This window comes from Lutra lutra, chromosome 4 (assembly GCF_902655055.1).
Source record: "Lutra lutra chromosome 4, mLutLut1.2, whole genome shotgun sequence".
NCBI lineage: Eukaryota > Metazoa > Chordata > Mammalia > Carnivora > Mustelidae > Lutra > Lutra lutra.
The window spans coordinates 16722110-16739486 of record NC_062281.1 but is presented as its reverse complement, the minus strand read 5'-3'; the positions used below and the strand labels follow the sequence as shown (position 1 = coordinate 16739486).

At 41.6% G+C, this 17377-nt stretch overlaps 1 protein-coding gene across 4 annotated transcripts in view; it reads left to right on the top strand.

The window, feature by feature from the left end:
* Nucleotides 1-16909, top strand: part of FER1L6 (fer-1 like family member 6) — a 155013-nt gene extending 138104 nt beyond the window's left edge. For all 4 annotated transcript variants that reach the window (XM_047728475.1, XM_047728474.1, XM_047728476.1 and 1 more), the window contains 4 exons: nucleotides 1140-1381; nucleotides 2732-2895; nucleotides 14682-14782; nucleotides 16534-16909. In XM_047728475.1, the coding sequence (XP_047584431.1) occupies nucleotides 1140-1381; nucleotides 2732-2895; nucleotides 14682-14782; nucleotides 16534-16717 (691 nt within the window). In that variant the 3' untranslated portion in view covers nucleotides 16718-16909. The remainder of the gene's footprint in view (nucleotides 1-1139; nucleotides 1382-2731; nucleotides 2896-14681; nucleotides 14783-16533) is intronic.
* Nucleotides 16910-17377: the final 468 nt, after the last annotated feature.

The window sequence follows — 17377 nt, the reverse complement described above, 5'->3', positions numbered from 1 at the left end:
TGCTGCTGACCTCTGCCTCTTCTCCCCCAATTTCTCCATCCCCTTCCCTCTGTAGCTGTAGCTCTATGAAGGCAAGGACCACCTCTGTGTGTTCCCATTACTCCTCTAGCAACTAGCTCACTCCTTGTCTCATAACAGATACCACATATATATTGGCTGAGTGAGCACCATCTTTACCTAAATAATTGCATCCATACTCTAAGTGGTACCACTCCTCTGGGACAAGGGAGGTCTTGATCCTTCTCTGACCTGTGGGGACAGGATGTCTGCTTTCAAAAAGCAAGTGGTTTGGAATTATCAATTAGTTTGAATTAAAAGCACCTATTTTCTCAATAATTCACCAGGGATAAGGTATTAGGGAAAAGTGTATTAACGGTAGCTTACTCTATACTGGGGATGCAAGAGGAAGACCAGAAAAGAGGAAATAACATTGTGTATAACTTGAAGTACACAAAGCACCTTCCAGCTATTACCTCTACAATTCTTCAGAGCAACCACGTTTTGAACTATGAACAAAGTATTGTCATTGCTTCCATTTTGCAGATGAAACTGAGGCACAGGGGTGTTGGATACCTTATCCAGGGCTTTCCAGTTAGTAGTGGCAGAGCCAGGATTAGAATCCAGGTGGGTGCAGAAGGCTTCTACCCTCCATGCCATGTTGATGCAGGCCTGCTGGGTTTTTGAGGCCCAGAACCAGTGAGGAGGGAGCCAATCACAGACCTGATACCATGAGTCTAAACCAGGACAACTGTAGAGGCCCACAAGGGTAGTGAGTGCAGAGGTGGGACCCTCACAGGAGGCCTCAGGGGGAGAGGAAACTCCAATTATACTTTCCCTTCACATTTTTCAAGTCTTCCCTCTTTACTGCATGGGGCTTCAGGGTCTCGCCAGTATAGCTGAAGACATCTCCTGAACCTGGCTTAGAATGATGTCTCTATCTCGCTTCTCTTTCAGACCCTTTGATTCCTATTTTTCTCTTTCAGATTCAGTGGAAACTTCCATCTGAATCTAACTATCATGATTTAAAAACTATTTTCCGTGACCACACTGAAACTAGTTAAATCACTCTCGATTAGAATGATGCCTGGAAAATGTACTCAGAGACTCAGGTGTGTAATTCTTTTTCTATCTTTATTCAGGTGGCTAAAGGGTCTGGAGGATGACAAGCAGGAGACCGATGTGCATTACAACTCCCTGACCGGGGAGGGGAACTTCAACTGGCGCTTCCTGTTTCCATTTCAGTATCTCCCAGCTGAGAAGCAAATGGTCATTACCAAGAGGGAGAACATCTTTTCCTTAGAGAAGATGGAGTGTAAGACACCAGTCGTGTTGGTGCTCCAGGTTTGGGATTTTGAAAGGCTGTCCTCAGATGACTTTCTGGGTAAGCCAGTGGCTTTGTAAAGTTCACATTAACGTTAAGGGTTTTGTCCCAGTTCTTGGAGAGTTTGGTTTGATATAGCTACAAGGATTATAATTTCAGTGCTATTTATGATAGCAAAAAATTAGAAACACTCCAAATAGCCATTCATAGGGGTTTGGCTGAGTAAGTTATGGCGCATCTTAATGGTAGAAGATACGTTTTCAAACAGACTTAAATTCATCTTTGTTCTACCACTAAGAAGATGTTAAATTTTGAGCTAGTTACTAGTCCCCTCCGTACCTCAGTTTCCTTCAGTTATAAAATGGGGATAGTAATATTACATACCTCAGAGAGCATTTGGAGCTCTAAAGTTGAAGTATGGCTTCAAATCTAATGTAATTTTAAAAATTATTATAATTAATATAATTTAATGTAAAATTAATATAATTTAATATAAAATACAATTTAATTTAGTAATTTTAAAATAAAATTTAAAATAGTAATAGTAAAATAGTAAGCACTCAGTAAGTGATAGTCCAGCAGCCATTAAAATATTTGAATATTTAATGAGTTGAAGAGTTGTACAGGATATATTAAGTGAAAAAAAGAATGTAGGAAAAAATGTGCAAAACACATGTTCATATGGACTCAGAGACAGGGATAGTCAGAGGCAGGCAAAGAAAAAGGACTGACATAGGATAAGAACGAATGTGTAGAGCAGTGATCACCTTTTGGGGGATGGAATTATGGAAGATTTTTCTATTAATTTCTGGTTTATGTACATGCTCTAAGTGCTTTCAATTAACAAATAATCTGTAATAGGGAAAGGTTATTGAAGAGAGAGAAATAAAATACTCTCGTAATATTATCTTATTTCCCATAATATTCACTCATGGAAAATACTTTCTTGAGAGCCCACTAAGGTCTTGGACAGTAGCTACAAAGACAGTAAGACTTAGTCCTCCACCGGGAGGAGCTGAGTGGACTCAGAGGGAGGTGAGTTGGGGGAGGAGGTTCTCTTCGGTGGATTCATGCTGAGGCAGAGGAAAGCTCAGAGGACAGGGACATAATCTCCACACACTCAGGGAGTAGGCAAGATGTCCAGCAGTGACAACACCCGAAGTTCTACATTGCAGCTCTGCCCTGTCTTCTACCTGCTGCTACACTGGGTGCCTCGAGGGCACCAAACATGTCTCAGTAATACTTGTATCCCGCAAACCTAGTACATGCTAGTGATGCAGGGTGGTGCTGGCTGAATGACGAGTGAGTGAGTGAGTGAGTGAGTGAATGAATGAATGGGTGGGTGGGTGAATGATTGGTGGTGATGGATACTAAAGCGCTTCCATGACTATCAAAGGCATCTCTTCACAGGCTCCCTGGAAATGAACCTCAATAGTTTCCCCCGAGCAGCCAAGTCGGCCAAGGCCTGCGATCTCACCAAGTTTGAAAATGCGAGCGAGGACAGCAAGATCTCCATATTCCAGCAAAAGCGTGTGCGGGGCTGGTGGCCTTTTGCTAAAAGCAAGGAGCTCACAGTAAGTGGCAGCTGTAGAAGACAGGGTTGGGGGGCAGACAGGGGCCATCATGCTCTTTAAATGAGTCACTTTGTAAACGTCAAGGGCCTTGAAGTGACACAGAGCGCTTTAGGGCAAAGGTTCTGCTGAGAGGCAAGAATTTTCACAATTTTATAAATGCATTAACCTTCTGTATTTCAGCATACTTGATTTAATAGCTATATCAGGGTGGTTTTCTAACCTCTTAGCTTGAATTTATGCCCCGGGCATTATTTTTTTTTTCAATATTTCTTGAAATTATGCATTAAGTCTTGACAAATGTACAATTTTAATGGAAACAACCTCATCCCTTCACCCTCAAATGCAGGACTCAATTTTAAAAGGGATCCAGACTTTTAAAACTTCATTGAGAGGGTGGCAGCAGGGAGAGCCATTTCCCTCTTTCCCTGAATTGCCAGCCTGGTCCATACTATGTGGCACATGCTGTGGATGCTTAGTCCTTTCACAAATAGTGGGAAGGAGGTTCTGCAGGCTTCTTAGTGTCCCTCCATGAGGGATGGCAGATAACTCACATGATGGGCAAGGCTGGGAAACGGGAGTGCATTGGTGACCCCTTTCCATGCTGCCTCCTCCCCTTGGTGGAGAGCATGTTCTGCCCTCTGCTCCTGTGCCCAGTGGCAAAAGTACACCTGGGTTGGAATAGTCTGGTCACACCTGGTTCTCTCTTGCTGTTGTAGAGGCCCAGTGTGTGTGAGGCAAGGATTCTTTTTGCACCTGACTGGCCTGACTCCATGGCATCTAGTTTTAATATATTTTCTGGAAGATTTTCTCTTCCCTCCATTCTCAGTTGAATCTCTGGTGCATGAGGTTGGGTCAAGAGAATGAGGCTGCAGTCCTCACGGGCTTAGCCCATAACTGATGCTCAGTCAGTGAACTGATTGATGAATGGGTAAATTCACCAATGAAGTCCGCCTGGTCTCTACCCTCAACCAGCTCAGAGTCTGATGGGGACAGATGTGTCTACAACCCAGTTCTGCAGGCAGTAGTCAATGTATAAGAGACATAGGGAAAGAAATGAGAGGAGGGAGGGACGTAATTCTCTCTGAGGATGTTGAGGAGTCAAGGAGAACAGAACATCAGCTTTTCAAGAACAAAAGCTGATGAAAAGGCATTTTCTAGAAGAAGAAGAGGGTGCATATCTACCTTGAGTAGAGGAACCATGAGGAGCACAATGTGGAGGCATGAAGTATCCCTGTGTGGAAGGCTGACTGCCCGCTGGTCAGAGTTGCCAGAGCGCAGCATGAGGTTAGAACACAGGGACTGCCAAATCCCAAAATCCAAATTCATGTCTTTTGATATAATTCCGGTTTCTATAAAATCAACAACAGTAATGATGTATGCATGATTACATAATGGCTGTTGTCATAATTTGTTGCAGGTTTATAGCCCTTTAGAGTTTGCAAAATATGTTCAGACTTCTGTTATTTCATTCAATCCTAGTTGAGTCTTTATTTTCTGTCACTTATTTCTTTCTTCATTTCTTGCAACATTTTTTTATTGAGCATCTATTAAATGATAGGTCCTGGGAATAAAATATGAGTAGTAACAGTCATAGGTCTCTGCCAGCATGGAGCTTCTTTACAGTCCAACATCAAAGACAGACACACACACATGTGGAAGAGTTGGGATTTTATCCTCAGAGCAATGGGGAGCCATGAATGATCTCCCACACGGAGGTAAGGTAGCTGACTCACACAGGAAACACAAACCCTCGTTGCTTAGGTGGACAATGAGTGGGAGAGAGTCACATGGGAGAAAGAGAAGAACTAGGCAGACCTATAGGAAGAAAATGATAAAAATGTGCCTGAAACATAAACCCAGAGAAGACTCTCTTTTGAGAAGGACAGTTGGGTCACTGTGTCAGATGCCCCTGAGTGGTCATATAAGAAGCAGAGAAGTGTCCATTGGATTTAGCAACATGGAGATCACCAATGACCTTTTGCAAAGTAGAGTTGTAAAGGCTCATAACAGCACTGTTCATAAGAGCCCAGAAGTGGAAACATCTGCATGTCCATCAACTAATGAAGGAATAAAAAAAAGATGTTATATCCATACAATGGGGGATGTAATTTGTCCATAATAAGGAATAAAGTGTTGATACAGGCTCCAACATGGATGGACCTTGACAATATTCAAGTGAAATAAGCCAGTCATGGGACACCTGGGTCGCTCAGGCAGTTAAGCATCTGCCTTCAGCTCAGGTCATGATCTCAGGGTCCTAGGATGGAGTCCCACATCAGGCTCCTTGCTCAGCAGAGAGCCTGCTTCTCCCTCTGCCTGCTGCTCTCCCCCTGCTTGTGCTTTCTCTCTCCCTCTCTCTCTCTCTCTCTCTCTCTCTCTCTCTCTGACAAACAAATAAATAAAATCTTTAAAAAGAAGGAAAGAAGCCGGTCACAAAAGACCACATTGATAGGAAACGTCCAGAATAGGCAACTCCATAGAATTTAAATTGGTGGTTGCCAGGGCTAGAGGGAAGGGAAATGGGGAGTGACTACAAACCAGTATAGGATTTCTTTTTAGAGTGATAAAAATGTTCTGGAATTAGTGCTGGTGACTGTACAACTTTGTGAATATACTAAAATCTATTCATTGTGCACTTTCAAAGGATGAACTTTACAGTATGGGAATTATATCTCAATATTTAAAAAGCACTTTTGGAATGGTGACAACAGATGTAGACTAGTATGTACTGTGGAGCAAGTGGGGAATAAGTTAGCAGAGACATGTGCAGATGCTGAAAGCCTTCACAATTCCATCTTTCCCTCTTCCCCCCAAACCATACCAGCTTTCCTCAGCTACTCTCTTCCCCAGCCACTCCCTGCTCCCTCCCACACCCCTGCTTTTCTAGGGACTGGTATTTCTGCCTGGAATGCCTTGATTCCCTTCTTCTCTGGGAAATCTCCTCCTTAAGTCTTTTGAGACTCTTTTCGGCAGTCACCTCCTCTGGGAAGCCTCCCTGATGTTCTAGCTGGGATGGGCTTGCTTGCCTTCATGCTTCCATCCCTCTTGTGACACTGATTTGTAATTGTCTGTATTCATGGTTCATGGTTCTTCTGCTGTGAGAGGCCTGAGTCCAGAGAGTGGGTCTCTTTTTTGTTCATTTTTGGAGTTTGAGGTGTCTCACGTGGTGTCTCACACAGAGTATGTGCCCAGTACATTGATACTGAACAAGTCAACAAATAAGACATTGATGCTACCATCAAAGAGATTATATGATTTCCTTCCCTTTTTGTTCAGTGTACCGAACATGTAGGAAGTGTTCAACAAATAGTCTTTGAGAACAAACACATCAGCACACATTTCTTTATAAGACTAAGTGTCACAGTAAAAACTAGAGAACAATGTCCCAAAGAAATAAGAGAGAAGACAAGTAAATTTTAATGGTGGGAGGTTCTGAGGATCCAGACAGGTTGTTTGGGGACATGTGGAGAAGGGAGGAAGGGTGTTTAGGCTGAGACAGTATGTTTTCCTAGACTGCAGTAAGTATTATATAGTGATTAAGACCAAAGAATGTAGAAGCAGACAGGATGGGTTTGAATCCTGTCCTCACCTGACTAGGTGTGTGTGACATGAGGCAAGCTACTTAATCTCTTTATGCCTCAATTTTCATTATCTATAAAATGGGGATTGATTATACACACACACACACACATATATATATATATACACACACACACATACACACACACACACACACACACACACACACACATATATAAAACCCATGGGGTTTTAGCAAATAAATGAGTTAATATACATGAAGTATTTAGAACCATGGAAAGAACGGAAGACTGTAGTAAACAGGCTGTTTACTCAGAGCTGGCTGTGACAAGAGAGTCAGCCACCATCTTTCTGGTTTGGTAGAGATTGAAAGGCAGGGGAAACTGGAGGAGGAGAGGAACCATGAGAGACTGTGGGCTCTGAGAAACAAACTGAGGGTTTTGGAGGGGAGGAGGGTGGGAGGTTGGGTGAGCCTGGTGGAGGGTATTAAGGAGGGCCGTATTGCATGGAGCACTGGGTGTGGTGCTTAAACAATGAACTCTGGAACACTGAAAAGAAATTAAAACACACACACACACACACACACAAAACAAAGGCAGGGGAGTGGGGAAGCTTTATAATGGAAAAAAAAAAGGAAGATACCAGGTTTGTTCTGATTCAAGGTTGTTGGGAGGCAAAATAACTAGAAGGGGGGCATCCTATGTGACTAGCTAAGGGAGAATACTGGGGGTGGGCACAAAAATTAGGGCATCCTCCTCAAATAGGCAACTTGGAACCATCACCCCCGGAAACTGGGAGGGACGGGTGCGCTCTCCCTGGATGTGTACGTTGCAAAGAGATGGCTCCAGCGTCTTTGGGAAAGGTGGGTTCTGGGTATTAAAGACAAAGGGCGTATCTTCTATTCAAAAGAATTTATATGCACTTCAAAGAGCACCCAAAGGTCTTCCATTACATTTTCTAAAGTGACAGCTCTTAGAAAAAGGAAAGGGAAATCTCTTCCTATATTTTCCACAGGAAATGTTAAGCTCTCTGTTTTTAATTTTGTTTTGTCCTTACACATCCTAAAGGGAAAGTGAGAATTGACTTTGTCCCTACCCACCCAGCAGCCCCCCAACTGCTGGTTTGGCCTGCAGCAGCAGGGGTATAACCCAGCAGCCTCTCTTTTCCCTCAAAGGAACCCATAACCACACAGAGGAAGCCAGACCGGTAGCCTTCTCCCAGGGTGGCAGCGACCTGGATAAGCTGGGTGTCAAGAGGTGTCATGGAAAACCTCAGTCTGCCACCTTCTGAGGTCATGCCATCTCCAAGTCTCAGTTTCCACGTCTGTAAAAAAAAAAAGTGGGTTGGACTGGGTGCCCCCAAGGTGCCTTTCCAGTACAGACACCCTCTGTTTCTAAGCTTCCCACTGCCCACCTCCTGAAGCCAGCACTCAGGAGGTCACAGTCCTGTTCCAGGCACCAGCTGGCCAGCAGGGATTTGCTTATGGCCACTGCCACATACCCAGGCTTATTTTTAAAGCTATTTCTCTGTACACGCAGGCAGTGCAATTTAGACTTTGGGAACACAGAGCTCCCACTATGGAATGTGGCTGTGCTCATAGTCAGTGAAAAACAGCTCGAGGTAGGATTTGCAAATAACAGGTATCCTTGGGACAAAAGAAATGTATATTGGACAGGTAGGTCCTATATGAGATATATTGCACTATGCATGTTATACATGTTATCTTACTAAAAGCAGCCTTTAAAGAAATCACTGCTTAGAAGATGAAGATCAAGAAGTTTCTTGTACAGGTGAATCCCATCAATTGACAGTTAAATAGCCCACCTAAATCACAAGAACATCAACAACTAAAATTAAAGGGGAGGTTTCTGTACTTCTGGTTTCGTGTGAAAAACCCTCGTCAATAGCTACTGTGGCTATACACTCATACACTAGGTGGTAAATGTTCAACAATGCAAGAGGCAGATTCCTGGCATCCAGAAGTTCACAGCTTAACTGAGGAGGTGGTAGACACACACATCATCTAAATAGTATGTGACAAACTCAGATTCTCTAGGAGCAGAGTGGGTATGTATTTTCACGTAAAGGTTATGTTAAGACAGAGTAGGTAATACACATTTATAGGAAATTTAAAAGACACAAGAGTGTAGAAGGAAAGAGAAATCACCCACATGCACATCACCCAAAGAAAGCTTTTGTTAATGTTTGGTTTGTGCCCAATTTGGGTAGATTTTGGTTGATTTTACATAGTAGGGATCATTCTATATTAAAAGTAGGGCCTTTTATGTTTGGTTTGGTGTTCTAATGAGCACTCCCCTAGTTATGGTATCAATGTTGTACCAACTCTTAGTAGTCTCAAAATAGAAACGCCCGTTTAATGTTTGTGTTATTTCCTAAACATTTATTCATTTTAAAACATTAAAATGTGGAAAAGTTGAAAGAATAGGACAATGATCAACCATTTATCCACCACCTAGATTCAATACTTGTTACTATTTTGCTGCACTGATTTTGTCTGTATATGTGAGTACATAGTCTCTCGCTGCCCCCAACCCCACAAAAATACTTATCGGCTGAACCATTTAAGAGTAATCTGTAGACATTCCAACACTATTCCCTGTTTAAAAAAAAACCAAAACCCAAAACTAACCCCCCACCCAAAATGAGTAAATTTGAAGATCTAATTGGCTTTATTAAATAATTTGTGAATAGGGCAGTATCCCATCTACCAAGTAAAGGGGAACTCCCCCAAGTTAAACAAAAGGAAGGTTTTTAAAAGCAAAGAGAGGGCATAAAGGAATTTATTAGCAAGAAATGCATTATTTGGGCAAGGTGCCCTCCTTAGAGGAATGAAAGGGTGTCTATCAGTAAATATCCAGGTTGAAATTACATATTGGCTGACCAAAGGTTAAATTCCTGGGGCAGGGGTGGAGGGGTGGGTAGGAAGGAGATTGCATTTAGGGTAGTTTTTAAGTCTTAGATTGTTGACAAGGGGTCTTAACCTAAGTAACTCCATCAGGGGCCTGTGGTTTTCTTTTTAACCATTCCTGAATACTTCAGCGTGCCTCTCCTAAAAATATGAACATTCTTGTACATAACCATAATGCCACCATCACATATAAGAAGTTAATTATGATGACCCAATCTGATATCCACATCATATTCATTTCTCCATCTACAAGAAGGATACCCTATTACTCTCAAGATGTATTTTCCAGCTGCTTCTTTTTTCAAAACAAGATTTAGTCATAGTTCATGTGTTGCTATTTTGTCTTTTTGGTTCATTTTGTTTTAGAATGGTCTTCCATCATTTCTTGCCCCATGACAATACCTATTTGATGAAACTGGCCTCACTTGTCCGGTTGTTTTCTCATGACATAGCTTATCTTACTCTCTAGACCCTGTATTTCTTGTGAACTAGAAGAAATTTAGGTGTAAGAGCATTATCAGGATCAGGTTAAACATTTTTGGTAAGAATACTTAAGACCTGATACTGTTTTTTTCCCACTGATTATGCCAGGAGGCACATGGCCTCAGATGGCCTCACTAGTGGTGATGTGCTATGTTTACTCATGTGATCATGCTGGTGACCATGAGAGCTTTTCATTGTAAAAGTACATTTTCCTCTTTACAATTAGCAAGGAACCAGTGGGTGACACTTTGGCACTGTGGGAAATCCCTGCCCTGCCACCACCTTCCACCTAATGTGATTGTAATTAAGTATTTCACTGGTGTTGCAAAATGATTTTTCTAATCCTTTCTTCCTTCTTTACCCATTCCTTCTTTCCTTCCATCCATCCATCTCTATCCATCTATCCTTCCATTACCTAGCTATCTATCCATCCACCCACCCATCTATATATCCCTATCATCTATCTGTGTATCTAACTCTATCATTATTTTTTCATTTATTAGTAAGAATTCAGCTGTTAAGAAGAGCTTTCTCTCAACAAATGGAAATAAATTATAGTCACTGCCTCCTGTAAAAGAAAAAAAGACAGGAAAAATGTTTAATTCTATCAATTCCCACACTGTAGAATCAAGAATTGGTACAAGAGGTATCTCCAGGGGTGGTAAATGGGATTGTTTTTTTTGTCTTGCATTTTCCCCAGTACCACTATGGACTTATGGATTTAAAAATACTTTTTCTAACTCTCTTCACTGAAAGGACCTAGAAGTAAAATCACTAAGTAGCAAGAAGCATCTGGATCCTGGTTTCTAAATACCAATCTCTACTGAAAGAACCAGGCTGGCGTATTTGGCTGATTCCAGGTCAAGGACACAAGATAAGCCTGGGCCATATCATTGTGACAAATAGGACAATTTGAAGAGCTGACAGAATAATGATTATGCTTTGCATATTATACTTTTTCTGAGTTTTGAATTATTTCCTTAATTTATCTGCCCATCTAAGTCCGGCATGCCATTTCCCACAAAGTGGGAATTGATAGAATTAAACATTTTTCCTGTCTTTTTTTTTTTTTTGAGGAGGCAGTGACTATAATTTATTTCCATTTGTTGAGAGTATGACCATATAAGGTAATACACATACATACATGGGCATTATATGTATCCGTGCATATATGTGTGTATATGCATGTATGTATACATGTGTGTGTCGCTCTTCCTAAAAGACTTTGCCTGCACACATCCACGACATTAATGTATGAGAATGCCTTATCTCATACCACTGAGAGTTGTTTTAATCAGCAACAATTATCACTGAAGAAGGCATATCTGACCTAAAGGACCTGCACCCCTCCCCAAGGCATCCACTCTCTGGGCTCAGTGAAGTTCAAAACCCATAAATAACACACTCAGTGTAAGAAATCCAGTCTTTTCTGGACCTTTCCTGGTCATTTTTTTCCATCCATAGATGTCATTAGGTTAATAGATAGTCTCTCAAGTTGTCCATATTTTTTTTTTCCTAGCTCTGATCTAAAATTGTATTTGGAGGATATTATTAGCTTAAGACCTCTACTTGGTGCTTGGTTAAGTATCGATAATTAAAATAAAACTGGGAACCCTCTGTGTGGAGAGATACAGAATGAGGAGTGGCATTTATCAGAATATGTCGGTAAACACTTTCTTCCTGGGGCCTGTGTAATATCAGAAAAAGACTCTGTAAGCACTTAAGCAGGACAGTGAAGTGGGGGCAAAACCCTTCATGGTAATAACCCATGACTTCTATGCCTAGAACAGAATTGATTTCATATGCTCTGCTTCCCTTTTCTTTGCATTTTTTCCCCCTTTGGGAATATGGGTCTTCTTTGGGTGTTTTCTATTTGGGCAGATGTTTCCTATCAAATTATGTGTTTCCATCCATGAAATAGTGTTGAAGGTAGCAACTATAATCTCTTAAGAGTTTGCTATTTACCTGGTGCTAGGTTGAGCACTGTATATATGTTATTTCAAATATCTGTCAAAACAAATCTGTGGGGTACATGCTATTAACCTCTCCAGAACAGCAAGACTGAAGCAGGTAGCTCACCCAAAGTCACGCAGCTAGTAAGTGGTAGAGTCCAGTTTCAAATGCAGATCTGTCTGCGCCAAATCTTCATTCACTCAACTCTTACACCATGCTATGCTATGTGATCCTAATCCTTAAACTACCCAAGGTCATCCATTAGATGGAAGCGAAAAACATATAATGCCATGGCCATGGCAAGGATTATGAAGCTTCTCTTGAGCATTTCAAAATAGGCACATTTCCTTGCTGTTAAATATATAGTTTGCTTCTTTTCTTCCATAAAGAAGGGCCTCTTGGGCACAGTGAATAACAGAGGATGGGTTTGGTGTCATAGTATTTCAGCACAAAACCTGGTTTTGTAATGCAAGTTAGCAAACATCATCAAGCCTTAGTTTCCTCAGCTATAAAATGGGAGTAAGGATGTCTACTTTACCTGTTGTCAGAAGGTTTACATGGAATGACGTATGTGTGGAGCACCTTGCAAATTCTACAGCCCTGTGACTGAGCTCATTACCAAGCAGTGAAAAACAAAGAGCCAACTGTGATCCTCTTGCCCTGGTCCTAACTTATCCACTGTTGATTTTTGTCCTCTCTTCCAAACATCCTGGAGCCCAGCAACTGGTTAGTTAGCAACTAGTTAGGAGCTAGTTATCAGCTCTTCAGCTGACTCTCTTTCAAATGCAGATGATTTGGATGAGGCTTCTAGCAGATAAATACACTGTAGCACGTAAGTCACCTCTGGAAGACTTCTGGTGGGAATTTTTGCATATTGCAAAGCCCTCTGCCATGAGTGGTAGGCTGGCCTTTTGGGTTTCTTCTACCCCTCAAGCTTTTCAGGGTCTCCTGTCTTTCATGAAACCTAGAAGTAGAGCCAGAAGTTTCCCTAAAGCACATCTGGCCATTTGACAGGAATGGAATCTGAGGCACAAGAAGACAAATGCCTTCAAGTGATAATTATGATGAGAGTAAACCAATCATCTCATGTTAGGATTAGGAAGGTTCTCGCAAATCTTCTAGTCCAACTATCTAGCAAATGCATGAATAAGTTGGGAGGCAGCCCCCTATCATGGAAAGAGCTTGAGATTTGGCATCATATGGACCTCAGTTCACTTTCCAGTTGGTTGGCTTATTGCCTGTGTGACCTTAGGAAATTTATTTGACCTCCACTGTTTCATTTTTCCATCAGTAAAAAGAAGACCTACTTTGCTTGTTGCTGTGATTTATTGATAGATAAATTGAAGGAATATAGGCAAAGTGGCATTCAATAAAGAATCACAGCTACAGATACAGTAGTAGTACTATGACTCCACTGTTGATAGAGGTGGAGTGGAGTGGAGTGATTAGACTGGACAGAAGCTTTGTATTCCTTCTTTCCTGGTTTTCAGATGTTCCCCCAAACACCTGTATATGCAAGCCATTATCTATAAGGCCAAAATTTGTCAATAGGAATGACAGACCATATATATCTGTGTTTTTAAGGAACATTTCTGCATCATTGGACATGTAATGTGTTCTGAGTTGGGCCAGGGTTGTAGCCTAAAGAATGAACGAGGCCTCCTAGATTTGAACTCATGACTTCATTTGTAATATGCGCACTGCATTTCTTTACTAATTCAGACAACCATGCCACTGCCTCTCTTCTCCAATTCAACCCCACCCTAGATATACTACTCTTCTCTAATTTCTCCCATGATTACATTTTCATGGTTGCCAGCAACCATCCTGGCTGCTAAGCAGTCATGGCTCTTGGTGGGGGGGTGAATTGGTAAGTTAACACAGGCCCATTGGTTCATCAGAAACTGTAATCTTTTTACTGAGATAGAAAATAAGGTTATGCCCCCATCCACATGTAATTCCAAAATGACAGTCATGGATCTAAAATATTTCCATGATGCTTTAGTCCCCCCACAGTTCCGTGTCCTTCCTATTACCTTGACTCTCAATCCACAAAACCAAAGAGAGAGGGTCTTCACCAAGAACTGGAGTTCCAAGAGATCAAGGATCCTATTTTTCTTAATCAGTAAGTCCCCAGTGTCTAGAACAGTACCTGGCATACAGAGGGTCCCTAAAAGTAGTGAACGACTGAACAAACAAGAAAGAGTGACCCTTACCTTTTGCAGCTGTCTTGTCTCACGCTTTGATGACCCAAGACTTACATCAGTGCTAACAATGCACCGCGTTCTGAAGAAGCACCAGACACAATTTTCAAACCAAAGGGGCTGCTTCTTTTCCAAGGAGAGGGAAAGAGGAAATTCAAGTAGAAAAGGGTAATACTGAAACAATGTGTGCAGATAATAGAAACAATGAAGGGTAACAGAAAAGCCCTTCAGCAAATGTAGGGCCCCAACCTACCATTTGCCTCTGGAGAATCATTGGCAGAGAAGAAAGACGGTCAGATTAGAAAGGGCTCTGCCACTCAAGTAATTTGATCCCTTTCTAATTGCTATTGAGTTTCTGTAATCAGTTATCAACTGAACCTTTACAAGTGAAAGAGCCCAGGCAACCAAGGATATGTGTGTCTGTGTGTACAGGTGGGACCTCTCCTTTCACAGAACTCAACAGCAACATCAGATTTTTCCCTGATTTCAGAGCTTTTACTGTTCATCATAAAAATGGTTTCTCCCAGAACGGAAAAGGTAACAATTTTTCTCAAAACAAAGCAGCAGGAGAGTCAAAATACTTCCCGGCGTTTTCCCACACTGGACACTGCTAGAAGGTTGCCATTGCTCCCAGGAGGTCTTTGTGACTAGAAACTGAAACTTTTGTCTTTGTGCAGGGCAAGGTTGAAGCCGAGTTCCACTTAGTGACAGCAGAGGAAGCGGAGAAAAATCCTGTCGGAAAAGCCCGGAAGGAGCCAGAGCCCCTGGCCAAGCCCAAGTGAGTGGGGTTGGGGATAAGAGCATAGGAAAGGCCCTTTGTAGTCCCGAAAGCAAGGGACAGGGCATTTCTCTAGAGGGCCCCTCTGGGAGGACTGAGCCACAAGGAGGCAGCCAATAGGTACCGCCAACCCAGGTAGCTTTTTGTTGCTATAATTGAGAAATATTCTAAAAACAATATAGATTGTTTGGAAAATGGAGAGGGTCCTTTTCTGTAATACTGCTTTATGAGCATTTCTAGAATAATTTCATATATTTTTTCTAGTCTTATGTGAATATGAATTCCACATGAATTTTTTTCTACTTGTTGTTGGATCAAGCATTCACAATTTTCTTAATGTTTCATTTATCCTGTGCTGCAGAGTTTTGCTTTGTTGCCATAGTGGTCAGAATTAGGATTTTTTAATGCCTGTGGAAAATTCCATAGACTTGGTGCCCATAATTGACTTGATCATCACCCCATAATTGGATATTTAATTTACTTCTACCTTTTTCCATCATTGTAGTGTGATGAAAATATTTCCCTTTTATAAGTTATTACTTTATTTTTTTAAGATTTTGTTTATTTCTTTGAAAGAGAGAGAGTGAGTGAGAGAGAGAGAAAGAGCAAGCGGGGAAGAGGTCAGAGGGAGAAGGAGAAGCAGACTCCTCTGCTGAGCAGAGATCCCGACCTGTAGCTCAGTCCCAGGACCCCAGGATCATGACCTGAGCTGAAGGCAGCTGCCCAACCAACTGAGCCACTCAGGTGCCCCTATAAATTATTACTTTAGAATAAATTCCCAGGGTGCCTGGGTGGCTCCGTTGGTTAAGCGAATGCCTTCGGCTCAGATCATGATCCCTGAGTCCCAGGATTGAGTCCTGCATCCGGGTCCCTGCTGAACAGGGAGTCTGCTTCTCCCTCTGACCCTCTCCTCTCTCATGCTCTCTCTTACTCTATCTTTTCTCTCTCTCAAATAAATAAATAAGATCTTTTAAAAAAATAATAAAATAAAATAAATTCCCAGAAGTAGAATTGCTAGAAGGGTTACCCTAATGAATTTAATCCATGGTTACATATCAATTAAAAAGTAAATATATGTGGTTATGAAATATGTATACAAATTACTCTTTCAAATTGTATTTATCCTATCCTTCCTGAAATCCCTTGTGTCTCAAGATGAGTGGTTCCTTCTCTGTAATTACTTTTCATCTATCACAATGTTAGAAACATAATGGATACTTACTTACTCATTAATTCATAAATATTTGTTGAGTTCCTACAATGTGTACTTACTTAAAAAAAATACCTTGAAGAACACCAAAGAAATCTAAGACATAAGTTCTATTCTAAGAGCTTCCAATTATGAGAACACAGACTCATAAAATAGTTAACAGAGTATAGAAGACCAGTAGGTTAGTTCCAAAAAGAGCTAAAGTCAGTGATAGATGAGATAGGAATTTGGAAGGAGGGGGATCTTTGTGGACCAAGGTGGTCAAGTAGGGCCTCTTGGAAGAGGTGGGGCTGAGCTGATCAGGGTTGGATGGATGGAGGTCTGTCAGACCTCCTCCAGACCAAGCTTTAAAATGATGCAGGAATCATCACCCAGAATGTTGGATCACTCCTGCGTCAGGGCAACATGAGCTTCTCCCATTCCCAGGCATCTGCTTACGGACCTCTAGAAAGTGGGAGTCAGAAATACTTTCTGAGGTCTGGAGAATCCCATGTGTTGGCATCATGGCCCTCTCCTGATTTTTCTCTTGCTTCCCTCGCAGCCGCCCAGACACCTCCTTCTCCTGGTTTGTGAGCCCCTTCAAGTGCTTGTACCACCTCATCTGGAAGAACTACAAAAAGTACATTATCGTCGGTTTCATTCTGATCATCCTCATCATCTTCCTGGTCCTCTTCATCTACACCTTGCCTGGAGCCATCAGCAATAAGATCGTCGGAGGCCCCTAGAGAATCATGGAGGATTAGGCACCTCTCATTCCACTAATCCTCTCTTCTTCCTCATATCTAATATGTGAGAGCATGTGCTCTGTGCAGGCACTGAGCTGGGTGCTAGGAGAATGAACTCAAAGTGTCCAAGAACCACTCTTTCTATCTAAAGACAGTTCAGCTCTTTTTGGAAGAAATGGGAAAGGAGCCTCCCCTATCTGCTCCAACCCTGTCCACGACCTTCCAAATTCACAAGCCTGAAGCCATGTTTTTGCCCAAGAATGGCATGAAATGATGACTCCTTTGCCTCAGAGTAATCAATAGTGACCTCAAATTGACTTAGGCGAATGTTTTCTTTATGTAATTGGTTTTATTCTGAGAGGTCTTATTCTGGGTCTGAGACTTATTGGAAGCACTTTCTTTTAAATAAAATTTTTACAGCAAACAAACTGAAAGCATTTTTAGCAAATTACTAGACATTCAACCTGTCCCATATATCTTAACCTTGTTTAATCTTTACAGTTTATAGAACACATTCACTTACTCAGGCTCTGAAACTGGCTTGGAGAAGACTTTTTATCACCTAAAATACTTTGTTGTTGAAATTCCTATCTAGAGATGAGATGTTGCTGGTTTTCCATAGAAGTCAACACTTAAATAGAATACATTCAATGGTAGAAA